General features: G+C 38.3%; 1 protein-coding gene across 1 annotated transcript; it reads right to left on the bottom strand.

The window, feature by feature from the left end:
- Nucleotides 1-12,374: 12,374 nt before the first annotated feature.
- On the bottom strand, nucleotides 12,375-18,837 carry LOC121366933. The gene is made up of 3 exons (XM_041491166.1): nucleotides 18,746-18,837; nucleotides 16,428-16,545; nucleotides 12,375-15,771 (listed from the first exon to the last, which is right to left on the bottom strand). The coding sequence occupies exons 2-3, from the start codon at nucleotides 16,513-16,515 to the stop codon at nucleotides 15,077-15,079; spliced, it is 783 nt and encodes a 260-aa protein (XP_041347100.1). The 5' UTR covers nucleotides 16,516-16,545; nucleotides 18,746-18,837; the 3' UTR covers nucleotides 12,375-15,076.
- Nucleotides 18,838-22,013: the final 3,176 nt, after the last annotated feature.

Genomic DNA, 22,013 nt, shown 5'->3' with positions numbered 1-22,013 from the left:
GTTTTCTAAACACCCACTATAGAATTTATTGCAGATAAATGAATTTATGTTGAACTATTATAACTCCTGTCCTGTATTCGTATGTGGACATTACAGTTAGTGACTACCAATGTTACACCAGATGATCCAGGGCCGTACCCTGACCAAAATCCATGGGGGAGGGGGGGGGGGGGGGGGGCACTAAATTTTATAAATAATTTTTAACATACTATAAAGATTAAACATTTCTATGCTATTACTGGAGATATATAAAAAAAAAGGAGGGTACGGCCCTGTGATCACGCTCAAACTTCCAATTAATAATAAATAGATTAACCAATCAGAAGACTTCTGCACTCTGAGGACGAATTCTGCCTTTCGAGCGGGTCACAGGTAAATAAACAAAAACTTTGCTTTATCCCACCATCCACCCCTTTTACACTCCTTTTATGTAATTTAGGAAAATGTATTAAGTGACTGTGTAATTGTGAAGCACAGTTAAGTGATGTACACTAGTCTATCGCTTTTCCCAGGTTTTTTGGGGAATTTTTTGCCTTTAATTAAGGTTTTCGCTGGGTTTTTAGTGCGATATTCGGGCAGTTTGTTTGTACGCCACCGTTTGGTTAGTTATAAATTAGTACATGTTAATATTGTTTAAATATGTAAATACATGTAGATTCATATATATAGTAATTGAAATTACAATTATCCGTCATTTAATAAAAATGACATTTACTACAAATACTGAATTGTGTTATTATTTAATAACCAAAACTAGCTTCATTGTGTTCCAGAGAATAGTATCAACATAAATTGTTTTATACATAGCCACTATTGTTTTTTAAACGCCCACTATTGTTTTCTAAAATGCCCACTTTTGTTTTCTAAATGCCCATTATTGTTTTCTAAATACCCACTATTGTTTTCTAAATGCCCACTATTGTTTTCTAAATGCCCACTATTGTTTTTTAAACACCCACTATTGTTTTCTAAATGCCCACTATTGTTTTCTAAACGCCCACTATTGTTTTTTAAACACCCACTATTGTTTTCTAAATGCCCACTATTGTTTTTTAAACACCCACTATTGTTTTCTAAATGCCCACTATTGTTTTTTAAACACCCACTATTGTTTTCTAAATGCCCACTATTGTTTTCTAAATGCCCACTATTGTTTTTTAAACACCCACTATTGTTTTCTAAATGCCCACTATTGTTTTTTAAACACCCACTATTGTTTTTTAAATGCCCACTATTGTTTTTTTAAACACCCACTATTGTTTTCTAAATGCCCACTATTGTTTTTTAAACACCCACTATTGTTTTTTAAACACCCACTATTGTTTTCTAAATGCCCACTATTGTTTTCCAAATGCCCATTATTGTTTTCTAAATGTTTCCCCTTCTCTCTTGTAAATAGCCATCTGATTTAGAGGAATAAACGAAGAACATATACAACATTTATTGGAGCAATTTATTGTGACCACTTGAAGTATTTTCATTTCTCGGTTAGCTTACTGTTCTTGAATGCAAGTTCTGTAATACAAAATGACAAATGTATAAATCACGTGAGTTTATAAAGTTTTCTTGTTTTTTATTTTGTTTTTGTTGTGTACGGTTTTTGTTTTATGTTGTCTTGGTTGGTGGTTTGTGTGTGTCTATCTGTGTGTGTGTGTGTGTGTGTGTGTGTGTGTGTGTGTGTGTGTTTGTGTGTGTCTACCTGGGTGGTGGTGTGTGTGTGTGTGTGTGTATCTGTGTGTGTATATCTATGTGTGTGTGTATCTCTCTGTCTCTGTGTGTGTGTCTGTTGGTGTGTGTGTCTGTGTCTGTGAGTGTGTGTGTCTGGCTGTGTCTGTGTGTGTGTGTGTGTGTGTGTGTGTGTCTGTGTGTGTGTGTGTGTCTGTCTGTGTGTGTCTGTACAACAAAACGGCAACAACGATGAAGAACCGAGACACACACACAGATAGACAGACATACAGAGAGACACACACACACAGACAGACATACACACATACACAACAGACAGACACACACACAGATAGACAGACATACAGAGAGACACACACACACACAGACAGACATACACACATACACAACAGACAGACACACACACAGACACACACATACATTGTTGTTTTGTTGTTGTTATTGTGTTGCTGTTGTTGTGTTTGTTGTTTTCGAAACTGCTGTTATTGCATAGCTGTACAAGATGTGATTGTACAGACACCCACAGTGGTAATGTCAGAAGAAGTATCAATGCAATTGTTTTGTAGAACCCCTCAAAACCCCAACGCAAAAATTAAAAAGAAATAAAAGGTCAGTGTGCCTATACTGTAGCTATGTTTCACTGAAGAGATGCTTGGTCATGCATGCTGTCTGACACGGTACACAGCGAACCTAAGACACTGGTAATCAATCAACCACACTTTTGGAGAACGACATACAAGCCTGTTCCGACCAGTGCTCCACGACTGGTATATCAAAGGCCGAATCATCTTGGGAAGTGAGGCAACGGAAGAGCGTTAGTCTCTAGTCGTGTCGAAACAGCACTCCTCAGAACCCTACAACCGTATGTACATTACATTTAAAGTGTGTTTTGTTTAACGATACCACATTGATATATACCAGTCGTGGTGCACTGACTAAAACGATGAATAGTCCAGTGAGTTCACTGGCGGAGATAGATTCTAGCTAGATGGAAATTACCCGCTAAAGTGTTCCATTAGTATTCCAGTTTATAGACTGCGTGCTTTTTACGATGAAGTACTGAAAGGTATATTCGACACACCTGAACTTCAAAGAGTGAATAAAAACTAAGACATTCTGTGGAAAATCAAAAAACTACTGAAGAAAAAAAGAAAGTGTATTATTTGGTTCGATGGTTAGGTTGACCACCTAGTTTTGATTCAAGAAAGCGAACTGAAATGTGTGTGAATCATGGAGAAGTGTGTTATATTGAAAAGTACGGACTCTAACAACAACCCCTATCATTTCCGAGTAGTTAAACCAGAGGCTATCGTTTGAAGGTGTATGGATTGTGTCTCTTGTGGATTTGAATTTTGGCGAAACTGATATTCATAGTATGAAAGATTTGCAAGTAGACGTGTTGTGTAATTTGTGTGACAGTAGTCGGTAGCCGATAGTTTTATACCTCTACTGAGACGTGTCGATTTACGAAACGGACCCCGATATGAGTTTAATATAATGGGAAACATTCCTGTTGTAGTGAAGGAGAGTGCCCATGTTAAAATACATATTAAGGCTGCATGGGGCACTCCAGTCTCATTTATCAAAGAGAGGACGAGTGTGACACTACTGTTACCATGTTATCCATTTTTAGAGTAATTTATTATAGATCGGAAACTTTACGTTCCTGATGTTAATAAATGGTTAAAGCATTTAATCAGGCTGTCCAGCGATCCTACTTTTTATTCTTTGCCCTGTTTTTCCTACTTTTTCCTCAAATACATAGTTTTTTCTACTTTTTCCTACTTTTTTTTCAAAATGCTGCAAATTCCTGTTAAAGTGTACATATTGCTTGCGTTATTATAAAAGTCAACATTTATGGGAATTAAAAAATAATAATAAATTGCAGCAAGATATAAAACTCCAAATTTGTGGCACCATATAATCTAAACATGTTAAATTTACACACTAAAAGTTAATGTTAGATGAAATTTTGTTTCTGTCACTCAAATGTTACTTTTGCCATGTCTAAAGTAGTGAGCTCCTTGAATACTCAGCTGAGTACTGGAGCTGTAACACTACAATATTGAGTCAGGGTGCGATTTACATCAGTCGATTGAGTGCGTCGCAGGATCAAACCACCTTGGTGGATCCATTCAACTGATTGATTTTTTTCTCTCGTTCCAACCACTGGTGAAAGAAAGAAAGAAATGTTTTATTTAACGACGCACTCAACACATTTTATTTACGGTTATATGGCGTCAGACATATGGTTAAGGACCACACAGATTTTGAGAGGAAACCCGCTGTCGCCACTACATGGGCTACTCTTCCGATTAGCAGCAAAGGATCGTTCATTTGCGCTTCCCACAGGCAGGATAGCACAAACCATGGCCTTTGTTGAACCAGTTATGGATCACTGGTCGGTGTAAGTGGTTTACACCTACCCACTGAGCCTTGCGGAGCACTCACTCAGGGTTTGGAGTCGGTATCTGGATTAAAAATCCCATGCCTCGACTGGGATCCGAACCCAGTACCTACCAGTCTGTAGATCGATGGCCTGCCACGACGCCACCGAGGCCGGTAAACCACTGGTGAAAGGCTGTGGTATGTGCTTTCCTGTCTGCATTGGGGGAAAATGTAGCAGGTTTTTCTGATGACGTGTCAGAATTACCAAATTAATCAATGTGCTTCATTTGGTGTGGGTAAACAAAACCACCTCCTTTTTACAATATCGAGCCTGTACATGGGTTTATAGTTATTAGTTTCATCTCAATCCTTTTTTAAGTCCGTCCGTCTGGCAAACATATACTTTTCCGTATGTTCTTTCTCAATGCCTTGAGCTATTTCAAATAAGATTCATGTTATTTTAGATATAACAGAAAATATAAGTACAAACTGAGCACCACATAAAATATTTTGTGTGTTTTCTCAGTAATACCACTTTTTGGATTTAACACATTCGTTTTTCCACAGGGGCGGATTATGGGGGGGGGGGGGGGTCCCAGTTTCACGGACCCTCTCCGGCTAAAAAAAAACCCAACCCACCACGTAGATCTAAATTGACGTCCACATGTGTGTACCCTCTCGTCACGTCATTCGTGCACAACGATTGAAAAACGCCTGCTTACCTACCCCTACACACATGCTGCTTAAGTGTGAATGAAGGCAAGTAACTATTAAATAGCGCTATGTACGCATCAGTTTGAAACACCGATACACCTACATTTTTCCTGTATTTAAAACAAAACAAAAAACAAACAAAAATTATGAATAATACAATGAACTTTTATTGTCATAAGTTACTTTGAAATCCAAAAGGTATTTCCGTTGTTTCTCTTATATTTGATGAGCACCTGTTCACATTTGGAGAAGCGCACGACACTTTCCGTCACGTTCACACTTGCGATGTTCGGTTGCAACGCACTGTCTTTTAAATCATTCAACACTTGACTAAAGTCTTTAGGTATCCATATTGGAGGAATGTAGACGAAATTTCACATTGTGGTACACGGCCAGCTGTCATAACCTGTATTATACAACACCACGTGTTCTTTGTCGTGTTTGCGGGAATTAATAGCGTAACTGTCTCGAAAAACATTTCTCCTCCTGTAGTGAAAACTTAAAATCGTCTTGATTGTCCAAACTAAAATGCACAGAAATTTAAGTCCATTTAACTAAACAAAATAAAAATCTCCATTCTGGCCTTCAAAGTAATTTTTCTTCTCACTATCTTATTTTTACACCCACGACCGTCTTTGACAATTCGCCGTGACAAAATAAGACAAAAATGGTTTTGCTTGGTGACATTTAGCATTTGCATATAACAAAGTTCAAACTATGTTTTCAAGGATCAAACCACCTTGGTGGATCCATTTAACTGATTGGTTTATCTCTCGTTCCAACCAGTGTACCACAGCTGGTGAAAGGTTGTGGTATGTGCTTTCCTGTCTGTGGAAAAGTGCACATAATAGATCCCTTGCTGCACTGGAGAAAATGTAGCAGGTTTCCTCTGATGACTACGTGTCAGAATTACCAAATGTTTAACATCCAATAGCGGATGATTAATTAATAAATGTGCTTCATTGGTGTCGTTCAACAAAACAACTTTGTTTTACAATATCGAGCCTGTACATGGGTCTATAGTTATTAGTTTCATCACAATCCTTTTGTCTGTCTGTCCTTCTGTCAAACATATAGTTTTCCGTATGGGTTTTTTCTCAGGTCTCACTACACAGATGTCATCGGTCCTTGAAGCCCATGTTAAATTGCCCAACTTCAAACGAAGATTGCCAATAGAACGGGTTCTCGTTGGCACTAACAACATACACCATTGCGAATATACATTATATAAGCATTTATTTTCACACCAAAATTGAGAACATTTCCGTGTCAGTTTTTTGCTATATGATCGCATCTGGCTGTAGTACCGGTCCGAACGGGTGGTTCATTAACCGATTCACTCTGGCTGTCTCTTGCGCTATACAACCATGTCCCAAAAGGTCGATGCACAATATTACAAAATAACATGGGCAAAATACAGCCAGAAGGCTTACCATTAAACATACATATTGTTTTAATTCTTCACCATTTCCTAGAAGTGAATATGTGAACCATAACATGTGTCACAATTAGGAACTATAGTGGACCCTGATCAATCAACTCTCACCTGTGTAGTGAGACCTTAGCAAGTATGATCTGGAATTGGGAATTATAAGAACAAGGGGTTTTATTACGTGGTTCCGATGATCCCGAGACATGTAAACAGTGACGTCGACAACAATCACAAGTAGATCGGCCTCGGTGGCGTCGTCGTTAGGCCATCGATCTACAGGCTGGTAGGTACTGGGTTCGGATCCCAGTCGCTGCATGGGATTTTTAATCCAGATACCGACTCCAAACCCTGAGTGAGTGATTCGCAAGGCACAATGGGTAGGTGTAAACCACTTTCCCGTCAGTCGATTTTAAAAGACCGCCATGGCATGGGCCTAAGAGGCCGTATGCCCGACTTTATCTCAAATTTCTTACATAATAGGTCTTTCAAGGTACGAGTGGGATCTATGTTATCCGATTCTCACTCCCAAGAGATGGGTGTGCCTCAAGGTAGCATCCTGTCAGTAACTTTATTTTCCGTGAAAATTAACAGCATCACCCAGTGTTTAAAACCTGACGTTGACAGCTCGTTATATGTCGACGATTTTCAGATTTGCTACAGGTCGTCCAGTATGAGTATCATTGAACGTCAGTTGCAGCTTTGTTTCGATAAACTTCAACAATGGGCAACTGACAATGGATTTCGATTCTCAAAGTCAAAAACCGTCTGTATGCATTTCTGCCAGAAAAGAGGCCATCATTTAGATCCTCGGCTGTTTCTTGACAAAACTCCGGTTCCAGTTGTGGAGGAGACCAAATTTCTGGGGGTTATTATTGACAGGAGGCTATCTTTTGTTCCTCATTTACAGTATGTAAAAAGAAGGGCATAAAGGCCCTCAATATCTTAAAAGTTATTGGCAAGACTGAATGGGGAGCAGATCGAAAGGTTATGCTCCGACTTTACAGATCTTTAGTTCGGTCTAAACTTGATTATGGATGCATTGTGTATGGGTCAGCACGTAAGTCTTACTTGCAAATGCTACATCCTATACACAACCAGGGACTTAGGCTTTTTCTTGTTGCTTTCAAAACATCTCCTGTGGAGAGCTTGTACGTCAATGCACATGAACCTAGTTTGGGTGCTAGACGTGCAAAGCTTTCTCTGCAGTATGCTACACAGATTAAATCATTGCAAAACATCTTGCACACAATGCGGTCTTTGATAATAAATATATATAGTTATTTGATGCGAAACTTAATGCGATTCGAACATTTGGTCTTCGCAATAAGGAGTTTTTATCAGTTTCCAACAATGATTTAACAGACATTTTGGAAACGCCTTCATATTTCATTTTGCCACCTTGGTGTAACAAACCACCAAAAATTGTATTCGATCTTGTGCATATAAAAAAAGATTGCACAGATGCAATTATTTATAAACAACATTTCATGGAAATCCAAGAGAGGTACTGTGATTACATTCCTGTTTACACAGACGGATCACGGGATGGGAATTATGTGGCTTGTGCTACAGTTTTTCCATCAGACGCAATAATTTCCTGGAGTTTGCCCGATTCAGCATCAATCTTTACTGCTGAAACCTGGGCAATCATTAAAGCCCTAGAACAGATTAAGGATTAATGTGCATCCAAATATATTATTTTTACAGACTCACTTTCGTGTCTCCAAGCTCTACAGTACATGAAATTGGAGCAACCGTTAGTTGGGATGGTGATACGAAAGTGTGTCTTTTTATCAATTGCCAATAAAGATGTTATATTTTGTTGGGTACCCAGCCAGGTTGGCATTAAGGGTAACGAAAAGGCAGATGTTGCTGCCAAGTCTGCTTTGAACTTGCCCCGTGTCCATGTTGGTGTCCCCTACAGTGATTTTAAATTTCATATTAACCAATATATCTTTTCGACTTGACAAGACGACTAGCATGGTGCGGTTGCGAACAAGCTTCATTCTGTCTTTATTTTAAAGAAGGACCCTCCCCCTCAGTGTGAACATTGTCAGTGTACACTGACTGTGCGTCACATTTTGGTGGAGTGTGATCATCTCAAGCCGACGAGAAATGATATATTTGACAACAGAAATGTTTTGGGATCTTTTAAATTCCATCCAGAATTAATTGTAAAGTTTTTAAAACACTTTGACTTCTATACAAAGTTTTAAAATGTACTTACCTTGATTTTATGTATTGTATTATACTTCTTACCCACAGCTCCTTACACTGTGGTTTTACATAAATATATATAAATAATTTTTTCATATACTTACCATTTGTGACACCCAATAGCCGATGTGTATTTTTGTGCTGGGGTGTCGTTAAACATTCATTCATTCGTCATCTAAAGTGAAACATCTGAGGATAATAAAACAAGCATTTTAAAATGTACTGGGGTTTTTCCATTACGTAGCAACTTATCCGACGTAAGTGATTACTGGGTCGTATTCGGTCCACCTTGTCCTACACTGCACATAGTTCTACTTAATGTAATACGAGTAGTTCATCGACATATAAACAAATAGGAAGCAAGGAAATGTTTTATTTAACGACGCACTCAACACATTTATTTACGGTTGTATGGCGTCAGACATATGGTTAACGACCACACAGATATTGAGAGAGGAAACCCGCTGTCGTCACTTCATGGGCTACTCTTTTCGATTAGCAGCAAGGGATCTTTTATTTGTACCATCTCACAGACATAGTAGTACATACCACGGCCTTTGATATACCAGTCGTGGTGCACTGACTGGAACAAGAAATAGCCCAATGGGCCCACCGACAGGGATCGATCCCAGACCGACCGCGCATAGGGCGAGCGCTTTACCATTGGGCTACGTCTCGCCCCTATAAACAAACAGTGTCGCTGGGTAAACCAGAAAAATAAATACTCCATTTGTCTGCGTATGTCCGTGTAAGTGACCCCTAAAGCATAGAATAATCGGATACGCACACCTCATGAGATCACACATAAATGGAATCTACCAAAACTATACTCTGTCAAAAAAGAAACGCACGTACACGTCTGTCCAGTTCGTCCCATAGATGTTCAATGGGGTTGAGATCTGGTGATCTTGATGGCTATGGCAGCACATTAATGTTCACATTCTGTAGAAAATCCATTGTTACACGTGCCGTATGCGGCCTTGCATTATCCTGCTGAAAGAGTTCTCCCCACATCATGACACTCCCTCCACCGAATCTGTCAACTTGGCGACGCAGTTGGCCAAACGTTCATTGCGGCGTCTGTAAACACGTTGTCGTCCATCACGTCGCTGTAGAAGGAAACGTGACTGGTCGCTGAACCATACTCGCCGCCAGTTTCCCAAATTCCACCCCTGTACATTCGTGCACCAGCGAACACGTAAATGTCGATGTTGACGTCGCAGGACGGGGTCAACATACGGTCTCCTAGCCCGTAAATCAGCTTCTCGAAATCGGTTCCGAATGGTTTGTGCAGACACCCTTCTCAAACCAGGTATGCATCCAGCAGTGTTCGTTGCTGCGGCAGTTCGGTGACGCAAGTGCAGAACCCGGTTGTAGCGATCTTGTGCTGCAGTTGTTATGCGAGGTCTTTCACTTCTGGGCCGGTCTTCAGCTGATTGAAACTGCTGGTACCTGTCCCAGAGACGTGAAATGGTGCTCTGATGGACGTTCATGTGGCGTGCGACTACTGACTGCGATTCACCTAACTGGAGGCGGCCTATTGCAATGTTTCGATTCGACAGGTTTAGTCTTGGCATCTTGTAACTCGTCTACGTCGAAATGGAAATGAGGCATCATTGCGAGCATTGCAGCTTTAAATACCCATCACTACCCCAATCGTTTCCCCGAGTTTCACGTGCATTCGCCAAAATCTGACCATTTGAAGCCGATTTCCTGCAATTTCCTGCAATTGTCGCACGACGTTGCATTTGGGCATGCTGTCCCATTCCAAGAACATTAACAAACATGGTCATTCAGCAGCATTGTACAAAAAAACTATATTTTGTAAAATCAAACACTTTTCTTCTTTCCCTATCACCTATGCGTTTCTTTATTGACAGAGTATATTTGAATGAAAAGTGATTGATATGGATTAGGCATTACGGATTACGTCTTAGTACGGACAAATAGAATGTGCGCTTAACGTTACATATTAAATATCTGTTCTTGTGTAGAATATCAGTGTCTCTACATTCAGCGTTTGTCTCTTCATACATATTAAATATCTGTTCTTGTGTAGAATATCAGTGTCTCTACATTCAGCGTGATTCTCTTCATACATATTAAATACCTGTTCTTGTGTAGAATATCAGTGTCTCTACATTCAGCGTGTGTTCTCTTCATACATATTAAATACCTGTTCTTGTGTAGAATATCAGTGTCTCTACATTCAGCGTGTAGAATATCAGTGTCTCTTCATACATATTAAATACCTGTTCTTGTGTAGAATATCAGTGTCTCTACATTCAGCGTGTTTCTCTTCATACATATTAAATACCTGTTCTTGTGTAGAATATCAGTGTCTCTACATTCAGCGTGATTCTCTTCATACATATTAAATACCTGTTCTTGTGTAGAATATCAGTGTCTCTACATTCAGCGTGTTTCTCTTCATACATATTAAATACCTGTTCTTGTGTAGAATATCAGTGTCTCTACATTCAGCGTGATTCTCTTCATACATATTAAATACCTGTTCTTGTGTAGAATATCAGTGTCTCTACATTCAGCGTTTGTCTCTTCATACATATTAAATACCTGTTCTTGTGTAGAATATCAGTGTCTCTACATTCAGCGTGTTTCTCTTCATACATATTAAATACCTGTTCTTGTGTAGAATATCAGTGTCTCTACATTCAGCGTTTGTCTCTTCATACATATTAAATACCTGTTCTTGTGTAGAATGTCAGTGTCTCTACATTCAGCGTGTTTCTCTTCATACATATTAAATACCTGTTCTTGTGTAGAATGTCAGTGTCTCTACATTCAGCGTGTTTCTCTTCATACATATTAAATACCTGTTCTTGTGTAGAATGTCAGTGTCTCTACATTCAGCGTGTTTCTCTTCATACATATTAAATACCTGTTCTTGTGTAGAATGTCAGTGTCTCTACATTCAGCGTGTTTCTCTTCATACATATTAAATACCTGTTCTTGTGTAGAATATCAGTGTCTACATTCAGCGTGATTCTCTTCATACATATTAAATACCTGTTCTTGTGTAGAATATCAGTGTCTCTACATTCAGCGTTTGTCTCTTCATACATATTAAATACCTGTTCTTGTGTAGAATATCAGTGTCTCTACATTCAGCGTGATTCTCTTCATACATATTAAATACCTGTTCTTGTGTAGAATATCAGTGTCTCTACATTCAGCGTTTGTCTCTTCATACATATTAAATATCTGTTCTTGTGTAGAATATCAGTGTCTCTACATTCAGCGTGATTCTCTTCATACATATTAAATACCTGTTCTTGTGTAGAATATCAGTGTCTCTACATTCAGCGTTTGTCTCTTCATACATATTAAATACCTGTTCTTGTGTAGAATATCAGTGTCTCTACATTCAGCGTGTTTCCCTTCACCCCAATGTTTGCAATAGCTCAAGCTTCATTTTATTGCCTAATATACATTTTATATCTTCTTTTTCTTTTTCGTACGCACGAAATTATTGAGGAAACCTTTGAGCGAACAATAGGATGACCAAAAACACATTGAATATTCACACTTAAAATAATATAAACAAGGAAATGTATTTAATTTTAGTCGTTAAAAGGCTCCACCAGTTGGAAACATGTTACAATTGACAGTATTTTTAAATTTGAAAACAAATAATGTAAGAGACTTAACGAATTTTGTTTCTCCGAATTCGAGTTCATTTCATGTTTGTCGATTTGGCAAATTGTGCATATAGGTTTAATATAAAATAAAACATCTGACAAAGTTTGTAATATTAATTGTTTTATTTTGAACCCTCTGAAACATAAGATTATAAATACGAAGTTAAATAATTGTAAATATAAATGAATTAATAAATGATTATACAACGATACCCAAATCAGTATAAAAATTTAAAAGTAATATTTGTAAGTATACATGTCTACATATTATAGTATATTATAAACCAATGGAGTAAAACCTTATTTTAAATTAAAATTACAGATCAGATACTGTAAAACTATGCGACACCTTGTAAAAGAGTCACATAAAACATTTACTAGTAAATCAAATTTAATATTAAAACAATTAAATTTAAGTAGATATTACTAAACATTGGATAAAACAGAACGAGTCGAATATTTGAATATAAACCTATTTTAAAACAATACAAATGTATAGATCAAGTAGATCCCTAAAATAATCTCATAAATGGCTCTCTCAATCAAATATAAAAATATATATAAATGTTATAAATATATAATTCCTCGAAAAACATGTAATATTGTGAACAATCTCATAACAGTTTCTACAAAAATAATGTATAAATTAAATAGTCTGATAAAATGTATCTAAATCGAATATACTATCAGGCCGACCAACTTTCCGGAATTTTCATCACGTACTCGGAATTCCGGAATTGATGCCAAATATCCGGAATTTTTTTCAAATTCACAATTGATTTTTTTAAGCAACTAATTCTTATTACATTCTACATTCTACGAATTAAATATCTGTACCACTCATTTCAACCTGAGCTCAGTTTTATCTAGTTTTGTGCCATTATGAAGGCTGCAGGCGTGTGTCTATTGTCAACAGCCGACCAATGAAAATGTCGAGTAAACTGAAGCCATATATGAAAATTTTCTTTCTTATTTTTTATAATCGAATAGTTTATGTATTCATTTTAAAGATATTTTAAATATCATAGACTTATGTTCGTACGGGGCAGGCATCAGTTCTATGGCGATGTATGTAATTTTGCCACCGTGGATGAAAGTATGAATATACAACAGAAGAACGCTACGATCGTACAAAAACAAAAACCCCGAACCAACAATAATTGTTTTCTTTCCATTGGCTTTCACATACAACATTTGACTAAATAATATTTGGCTTACACTATTATATTATATGACGCATACATGACATTAATATACATACCGATATTATTTTATTCAAGTAAGTTAAATAATAACGCGACATTTTTTTCCTGCACACTGGCTCCCCAAAAGTGTTACTGTAATAGTAATGTAAGCGTAATGCAAAACAGCGGCCAGTCTTAATGTGGGTAGCAGACGTTTCGCCCCCGAACCACTTTGTCACAAATCAGTTCGACCCCACTACATGCACATGATGAAATAGTGCATATGTGGCAATGTATCTACATAAAAATAACATTGGTCCCAAGTTTGTTTGTCACTTTATTGCTAATCTTAGTGGGAGTCTTAAACTCTAATAGAATATTTGCTAATAAAGTGGGGGTTTTGTGTGAACTTGTTGATGATTGTTGGTGTGTGTATGTGGGGGTGGGGGGGGGGGGGGGTCTTTTTATGAGGTAGTTCCATTTCACATATAGTAACTATAGTCCGTCCCATCCTCCTACAAAACCTTTTCTTTGTGCAAACGTTTCCCGGCCTTCTGCTGTAGTTTCTCCCACTAATATAAATAATAAACAGCTGTGTACGTTTATGTTGTGATTTTAAATAATCACTTTGGTCTCCATATTCATTTTAATACACATGTAAATACAATTATAAAAATGATTAGTGTAATTTTTCTGATTCGACATGTCCAATATGCTATCACACGGGATTGTAAAAATTATGAAAACAGAGAGCTTAAAGCAAAGACTCACCAAATAATTATAATAGCGCAAATGTATTCAATTTCTTTCAGTCCATCTTCTGTGTTTTCTTATATTTAAATGAACATATTAAGTACTGTTTATTTTAACATTTAAAAACATGTACATGCTTCAAATGTTACTGTTTCCCTCTGGTTGGGTCCACTTTTAACTTGTTTTACAGTCAATACGTTGCACTGAAAATAAGTCAGTATATCGAATTTTTATCCACACAAAACATTGTACGAGTTAGATTTGACAGAACCGACTGTGTTGCCAATTTTATTTTGTAGTAGTGTTTGACGGGATATAGTTTTAGCTGGGTTTTTAATGTCTACTCTGCGATATAATATGGTAATTCTAGTGGTATTTAGTCTGTGTATAACCATAAATCTGTTCACTTGTAGTTTAAGAAAATTAATCTGACAAGGTTCCTAAATGAAATATAAGTACATGTATATAAATTAAGAAGATGATGCAGAACAGTGTGATAAAGTGAATTTAAGTCATATATATTCACATATACGTATTTGTTACTTTGTCAAACGTTTCGGCAATCTATGTTTGTCGCAGTGTAATACCCCTCAAAAAACAAAAAACAAAACAACAACAACAACAACAAACAAACAAACAAAGAAACATCCCAAACAAACAACCACCCACCCCGAAACAAAAAACAACAACAACAAATAAACAAAAAACAAACAAAGCAGAAGACAAAAAAAAAAGTTTCCAAACCGTTTTGTTTTCTTGATGTGATATTGTCTTAGTTACTGTTCAATACATTAAGATATGATTCTGCTTCTGCAGTATCATCTGGCTGCGATTTAGTCATCTTCAGTGTATAGCCATAGACTTGGTCACGCGACGTCCCAGAAGATCTTCCAGTGTGACCTCGACCTCGGAAGCTGTACCGACATTCAACTTGACGCTACGCTTCTCTGGATCCACGTCCGACGCTGCCGGGTACGGATTCTTGTCGACGGTCACGCTGTAGCTGAACTGTGGTGTCTCCGACTCGGCCACGTGCCAGGTCACCTCGGAGGACGTGGCGGAGGTGATGGAGAAGTGGATGGGTTTGTTGGGAGGATGGCTGGGCGTCGAGTGGTTGTGGATCGTCTTGCTCGTTCCCAGGTGGGCACTCGGCGTGGTGTTGCCGCCGCTCTGCATGAAGTAGTAGCCGTGTTGCACCCCGGCGTTGTAGTTGTCGTTGGGTCACTGAAGTTGGTGGTGGTGAACGGGATCCACGTCTGGTCCGTGCGTCGCTTGAAGCCGTGTCTGAAGTGAACTTCTCGCTGGTGCTGTCCGGACCCGGCCCAGTCCTCGATGAACGAGCCCGTCTGGGTGTAGAAGTCGGCGCTTGCTGGGTAGTCCATGGTAACCAGGTGTGCCCACGAGTTCGCCGATTGGTCGTGGATCCAGAAACCAAAGTAGGTGTGTTGCTGGTGGTGCCATCTTCTGACGACGGTCGTGTACCAGTGGTTGTCTTTCCATCCGAGCGAGTAGTTCATCGACTTCATCCCGGTCCCTTCGCCACCAAACGGTGTCGTCGTGGTTCCGTGGCCCTTGTATGGAATGCCAATGGGAATGTCTGGGTGTGACCGCGATTTCCAGAGAGAGAAAATGTAGTTCTTACGGCCGTGAGTGTGCGACTGGATCCCGCAGTACCCACCCGCCTCGTGTCCGGCGTTCCACTGCAGAGTGCAGTAGTAGGTGTTGGGCGTGTCACCTGGAAATATTTACAAACATAGAAAGGCCTAACAAAAGTGTTCGTTGCCAGGAATGTTCAAAAGGAAAATGGGTAAAATATGGTGGACTTTGTTTTAATGTTTGTTGTTGGTGTTGGTGGTGGGTTTTTTTTTTTTCTTGTTGTTTTTTTCTTTTTACTACATTCTCTCATACGGTGGACAGATAAAATGTTACGTATGTACTCGTTTCACCTACACATTAATAAACTGTGAAACAAATACACTAAGTAGAGTTCCTGAAAACACACAGAGCACACTGAGCACCCTTACGCCCAACCCTCCAACCCCGACGATAAAAATGTACGTTTTTTTTGTTTGGTTTTTTGTTTGTTTGGTTTTGTTGGGGTTTTTTGTTTTTTGTCCTACTCATTATTCGACTGTGTATGGATACGGGTATATAAATAAAGATAAAAGTATGGCTTATGCCCCGTCTCCCCCCCCCCCCCCCCCCCCCCTCCTCCCACACTAGAGACTGGTGCTCCCACTCCAGACTTAGTTCTTACGGGCGCGCACACACACGCACACACACACTTTAAAATAAAAACAAGTTAAAAAGACAAGAAAAGAAACACCAGAGAAAAGCAGTGAGATGTGAATGAAGAGCGTATTACTGTTTGGTTTTGTTGACAATACGAACCGTGTGTGGGGACGGAGACATCTTGCATGATGATATCACCATAGTGATAGTCGGCGTATCGCATCCAGCAGGAAGGGGCTCGGCTCATGGCGTCCAGTTATTTCGTCTCGTTACCAACCTGCAGGTGCAAGTGACATGGTTCTGTATTAGGACGAGTACTCTGGCGGTAAGAGAGCGTTGATAACTGTCCAAATGTCCGTCTAGCTGTCTTACCGTCAGAGTACTCGGGCTAATGGTAAGAGAGCGTTGATAACTGTCCAAATGTCCGTCTAGCTGTCTTACCGTCAGAGTACTCGGGCTAATGGTAAGAGAGCGTTGATAACTGTCCAAATGTCCGTCTAGCTGTCTTACCGTCAGAGTACTCGGGCTAATGGTAAGAGAGCGTTGATAACTGTCCAAATGTCCGTCTAGCTCTCTTACCGTCAGAGTACTCGAGGTAATGGTAAGAGAGCGTTGATAACTGTCCAAATGTCCGTCTAGCTGTCTTACAGTCAGAGTATTCGAGGTAGGTTCTGTATCGAAGTTGGACTGTTATGTTGAGGTAAGTAAGGGCGTTTAATTAGTTTGTAATATTAAAGCTGGGATCGCCCCCCCCCCCCCCCCCCCCCCCCCATCAACGGACATGATCAGTTTAGAAATGTGGTCACTATGTTTTAAAATTAGTTTGTGATATTAAAGCTGGGATCGCCCTTCCCTCATCAACGGACATGATCAGTTTAGAAATGTGGTCACTATGTTTTAAAATTAGTTTGTGATATTAAAGCTGGGATCCCCCCCCCCCCCCCCCCACCTCCATCATCAGTTTATAAATGTGGTCACGATGTTTTAAAATCAGTTTATAAATGTGGTCACTATGTTTTAAAATCAGTTTATAAATGTGATCACTATGTTTTAAAATCAGTTTATAAATGTGGTCACTATGTTTTAAAATCAGTTTTATAAATGTGGTCACTATGTTTTAAATAAATTGTCCTAGAAAATAGATTAGAAATGATGGGTGGGACGTAGCTCAGTGGTAAAGCGCTCGTCTCATACGCGGTCGGTCTAGGATCGATTCTCGTCGGTGGGCCCATTGACCTGTTTCTCGTTCCAGTCAGCGCACCGCGACTGGTATATCAAAGGCCGTGGTATGTGTTATCTTGTCTGTGGGATGGTGCATATAAAAGATCCGTTGCTACTAATGGGGAAAATGTAGCGGGTTTCCTCTCTAAAACTGTGTCAAAATAACCAAATGCTTGACATCAATATGCTCAGAATGCAGATATAAAATTACTAAATTAAATTATTTTTGATCGAATACAAGACGTATATATCGAAATATACGAAGCAAACTTGGAGGAAATGTCTATCTACCCACAACGCCCCCCCCCCCCCCCCCCCCCCCGCCACCCACAACAACAAACAAAAAAACCCCATAAAAAAGCAAAATCAACAAAAAAACTATCAAACAAAAGCTAGAAATGTGTGAACAACACATGGATGGCCTTTCATTTATGCAACCAGCCTCGGTGGCGTCGTGGTTAGGCCATCGGTCTACAGGCTTGTAGGTACTGGGTTCGAATTCCAGTCGAGGCATGGGATTTTTAATCCAGATACCGACTCCAAACCCCGAGTGAGTGCTCCGCAAGGCTCAATGGGTAGGTGTAAACCACTTGCACCGACCAGTGATCCATAACTGTTTCAACAAAAGCCATGGTTTGTGCTATCTTGCCTGTGGGAAGCACAAATAAATCGGAAACCTTGCTGCTAATCGGAAAGAGTAGCCCATGTAGTGGCGACAGCGGGTTTCCTCTCAAAATCTGTGTGGTCCTTAACCATATGTCTGACGCCATATAACCGTAAATAAAATGTTTTGAGTGTGTCGTTAAATAAAACATTTGTTTCTTTCTTTCATTTATGCAATCGAACGATCGAAGTTATTGTGTGCACAGTGCTGAATTATAGGATATTATACGAGCTTCCATTTAGTATGGGGTTTATGTCCCGAGTGAAATAATTTTTAGTTGTCACAAACTTTATCGAGTGACAATGAAAATTATTTCATTAGGGACATAAACATGATAGGAAATGGTAGCGAGTTTAATATCCTATTTATTACTGCTAACACAAATCGAATTCTGGCGCTTCACGGAACTCCCCTTACCATACGATCTATTCTAGATGCTTACAAATAAATGTACTCGAATATTTAGCTTTATTACAGCATATAGCAACCTATCATTTACTCTTACACTCACAGGCATTTAATGTTGGGTGTTTTAATATTTTATTTGGCATTTGTTTTTGTTTTATTAAATAAAGATTTTTAAACAACTTACCTGTTTAAAGAAACTTTTTCCTGAGAAATGAGTCTTGCAGTTAACGAGAACTTGAAACTGAGGTATGTATTTTACAAACTAGAGATAAAAACACCGACCGTCAATTAAATACCAACACAGGTGTCATGCCTATTATTAGTCTTTTGTTTCGATTTTATTTTTAAATAGAGTTTCATATAGTGTTGTTTGTCCTTTAACCATTTCATTGTAACATCACGTGTGATAGGACAACTAACTACAATACCTTGTTCCAGTTCATAGTAACTGGGTCGTGTTCTAGTGTACTGTCACCTCACGTATGTAAAACAGTGGCTGTAACCTTCCGTATACAGCGCACAAAGTTCACCAACCGTCAGCGTTCAGTTCAGGGCGAGTCTGGTGATTGCTTTACTCCAAATCAGTCTTATTGATGATGGTAACATTTACAATAGAAATAGAACTGACATAAGCAGCATGTCAACTCGCCAAGGCAGTACACATATACAAAGAGTGATACCTAACATTTAAATCTAAAAGTAAAGTAAAGTGGTAGTGCAGGATGATTAAAGAAATTTGAAAAAAGTTTTAATTTTTGCCAAAAACATCCGCAGATGCATTTATAAACTTGTACCGTACACTGGTACATTGTATATAAACTGTAGTCTACACTAAATAAATGGTGTATACCACAAAATCAAATCCCATAGACGACAATAGTAACAAATGTGGCTAAAATTCCTACCTGCAGCATATCAATCAACACTTACTACCACCCCTCACTCTTAAAGAGAATCAAAAAAATTGGGGGGTCAAGCTGGTCATTTCTGAGATAACAGGTAGCATCTATGTTCCGCAAAACATTTGAGTACTTTGTTTACAGGTACCCCATACATGTTTCAAACACAAGGCTACTTGACACAGTGGTACTAGATGAAATAAAATGGCATAAATGTTTTGTCCAGATGAAACTAACCTTTTTTAATAACCTATACACTTACATTTATCACCAGTCAATCTGATTAAAATTAGCTCTACTGGGTCTACCAGTAGATCTAAAAGCATTGCGTGGACTCCCATGTCCAGGTGACATTACATCTATAAATAACAATTTAAATATCGACCAATTACACTTCGCCTTTTATTGCGTTATTCGGGAGCATGTAAATTCTAAAAATATCGGGCGAGACTATTTATGCAATAGGCTAACTTGTTGGTCTATTTCAACATTGAAAAAACAGGGGGAAATGTCAATGTGCTCTAGTGGTGTCGTTAAACAAAACAAACTTTAGCTTTTGTATGTATCCGTTGTTTTAAAATGTTAAAATTCCAAATGTCTAGAACGTGTTCGAGGATGGGACTAGAATATTGTTAAGCTACACATACCCACGATTGTTTTCTAAATACCCGCTATTGTTTTCTAAATATCCGCTATTGTTTTCTAGATACCCACTATTGTTTTCTAGATACCCGCTATTGTTTTCTAAATACCCGCTATTGTTTTCTAGGTACCCACTATTGTTTTCTAAATATCCGCTATTGTTTTCTAGATACCCACTATTGTTTTCTAGATACCCGCTATTGTTTTGTAAATACCCTAAATACCCGCTATTGTTTTCTAGATACCCGCTATTGTTTTCTAAATACCCGCTATTGTTTTCTAAATACCCACTATTGTTTTCTAGATACCCGCTATTGTTTTGTAAATACCCTAAATACCCGCTATTGTTTTCTAGATACCCGCTATTGTTTTCTAAATACCCGCTATTGTTTTCTAAATACCTGCTATTGTTTTCTAAATACCCGCTATTGTTTTCTAGATACCCCCTATTGTTTTCTAAATACCCTAAATACCCGCTATTGTTTTCTAGATACCCGCTATTGTTTTCTAGATACCATAAATACCCGCTATTGTTTTCTAGATACCCACTATTGTTTTCTAGATACTCACTATTGTTTTCTACATACTCTAAATACCCGCTATTGTTTTCTAGGTACCCACTATTGTTTTCTATATATCCGCCATTGTTTTCTAGATACCCTAAATACCCGCTATTGTTTTCTAGATACCCACTATTGTTTTCTAGATATCCTAAATACCCGCTATTGTTTTCTAGATACCCTAAATACCCGCTATTGTTTTCTAAATACCCGCTATTGTTTTCTAGATATCCGCTATTGTTTTCTAGATGCCCACTTTTGTTTTCTAGATATCCTAAATACCCGCTATTGTTTTCTAGATACCCACTATTGTTTCCTAGATACCCTAAATACCCGCTATTGTTTTCTAGATACCCGCTATTGTTTTCTAGATACCCACTATTGTTTTCTAAATACCCGCTATTGTTTTCTAGATACCCGCTATTGTTTTCTAGATACCCTAAATACCCGCTATTGTTTTCTAGGTAGCCACTATTGTTTTCTAAATATCCGCTATTGTTTTCTAGATACCCACTATTGTTTTCTAGATACCCGCTATTGTTTTGTAAATACCCTAAATACCCGCTATTGTTTTCTAGATACCCGCTATTGTTTTCTAAATACCCGCTATTGTTTTCTAAATACCTACTATTGTTTTCTAAATACCCGCTATTGTTTTCTAGATACCCCCTATTGTTTTCTAAATACCCGCTATTGTTTTCTAGATACCCGCTATTGTTTTCTAGATACCCTAAATACCAGCTATTGTTTTCTAGATACCCACTATTGTTTTCTAGATACTCACTATTGTTTTCTACATACCTTAAATACCCGCTATTGTTTTCTAGGTACCCACTATTGTTTTCTATATATCCGCCATTGTTTTCTAGATACCCTAAATACCCGCTATTGTTTTCTAGATACCCACTATTGTTTTCTAGATATCCTAAATACCCGCTATTGTTTTCTAGATACCCTAAATTGTTTTCTAAATACCCGCTATTGTTTTCTAGATACCCGCTATTGTTTTCTAGATACCCTAAATACCCGCTATTGTTTTCTAGATACCCACTATTGTTTTCTAGATTTCTAGATACCCGCTATTGTTTTCTAGATATCCACTATTGTTTTCTAGATGCCCACTTTTGTTTTCTAGAAATCCTAAATACCCGCTATTGTTTTCTAGATACCCACTATTGTTTTCTAGATACCCTAAATACCCGCTATTGTTTTCTAGATACCCGCTATTGTTTTCTAGATACCCACTATTGTTTTCTAGATACCCTAAATACCCGCTATTGTTTTCTAGGTACCCACTATTGTTTTCTAAATATCCGCTATTGTTTTCTAGATACCCACTATTGTGTTCTAG

Source organism: Gigantopelta aegis, chromosome 3 (assembly GCF_016097555.1).
Source record: "Gigantopelta aegis isolate Gae_Host chromosome 3, Gae_host_genome, whole genome shotgun sequence".
Taxonomy (NCBI): domain Eukaryota; kingdom Metazoa; phylum Mollusca; class Gastropoda; order Neomphalida; family Peltospiridae; genus Gigantopelta; species Gigantopelta aegis.
The sequence above is the reverse complement of the archived record's forward strand: the minus strand, read 5'-3'. Positions and strand labels throughout refer to the sequence as shown.

Coding starts and splice junctions, on each gene's coding strand:
- LOC121366933 (XM_041491166.1), bottom strand. CDS start 16,515: ATGAGCCGAGCCCCTTCCTGCTGGATGCGATACGCCGACTATCACTAT. Junction 15,772..16,427: donor TGTCTCCGTCCCCACACACG/GTTCGTATTGTC, acceptor AAATATTTCCAG/GTGACACGCCCAACACCTAC.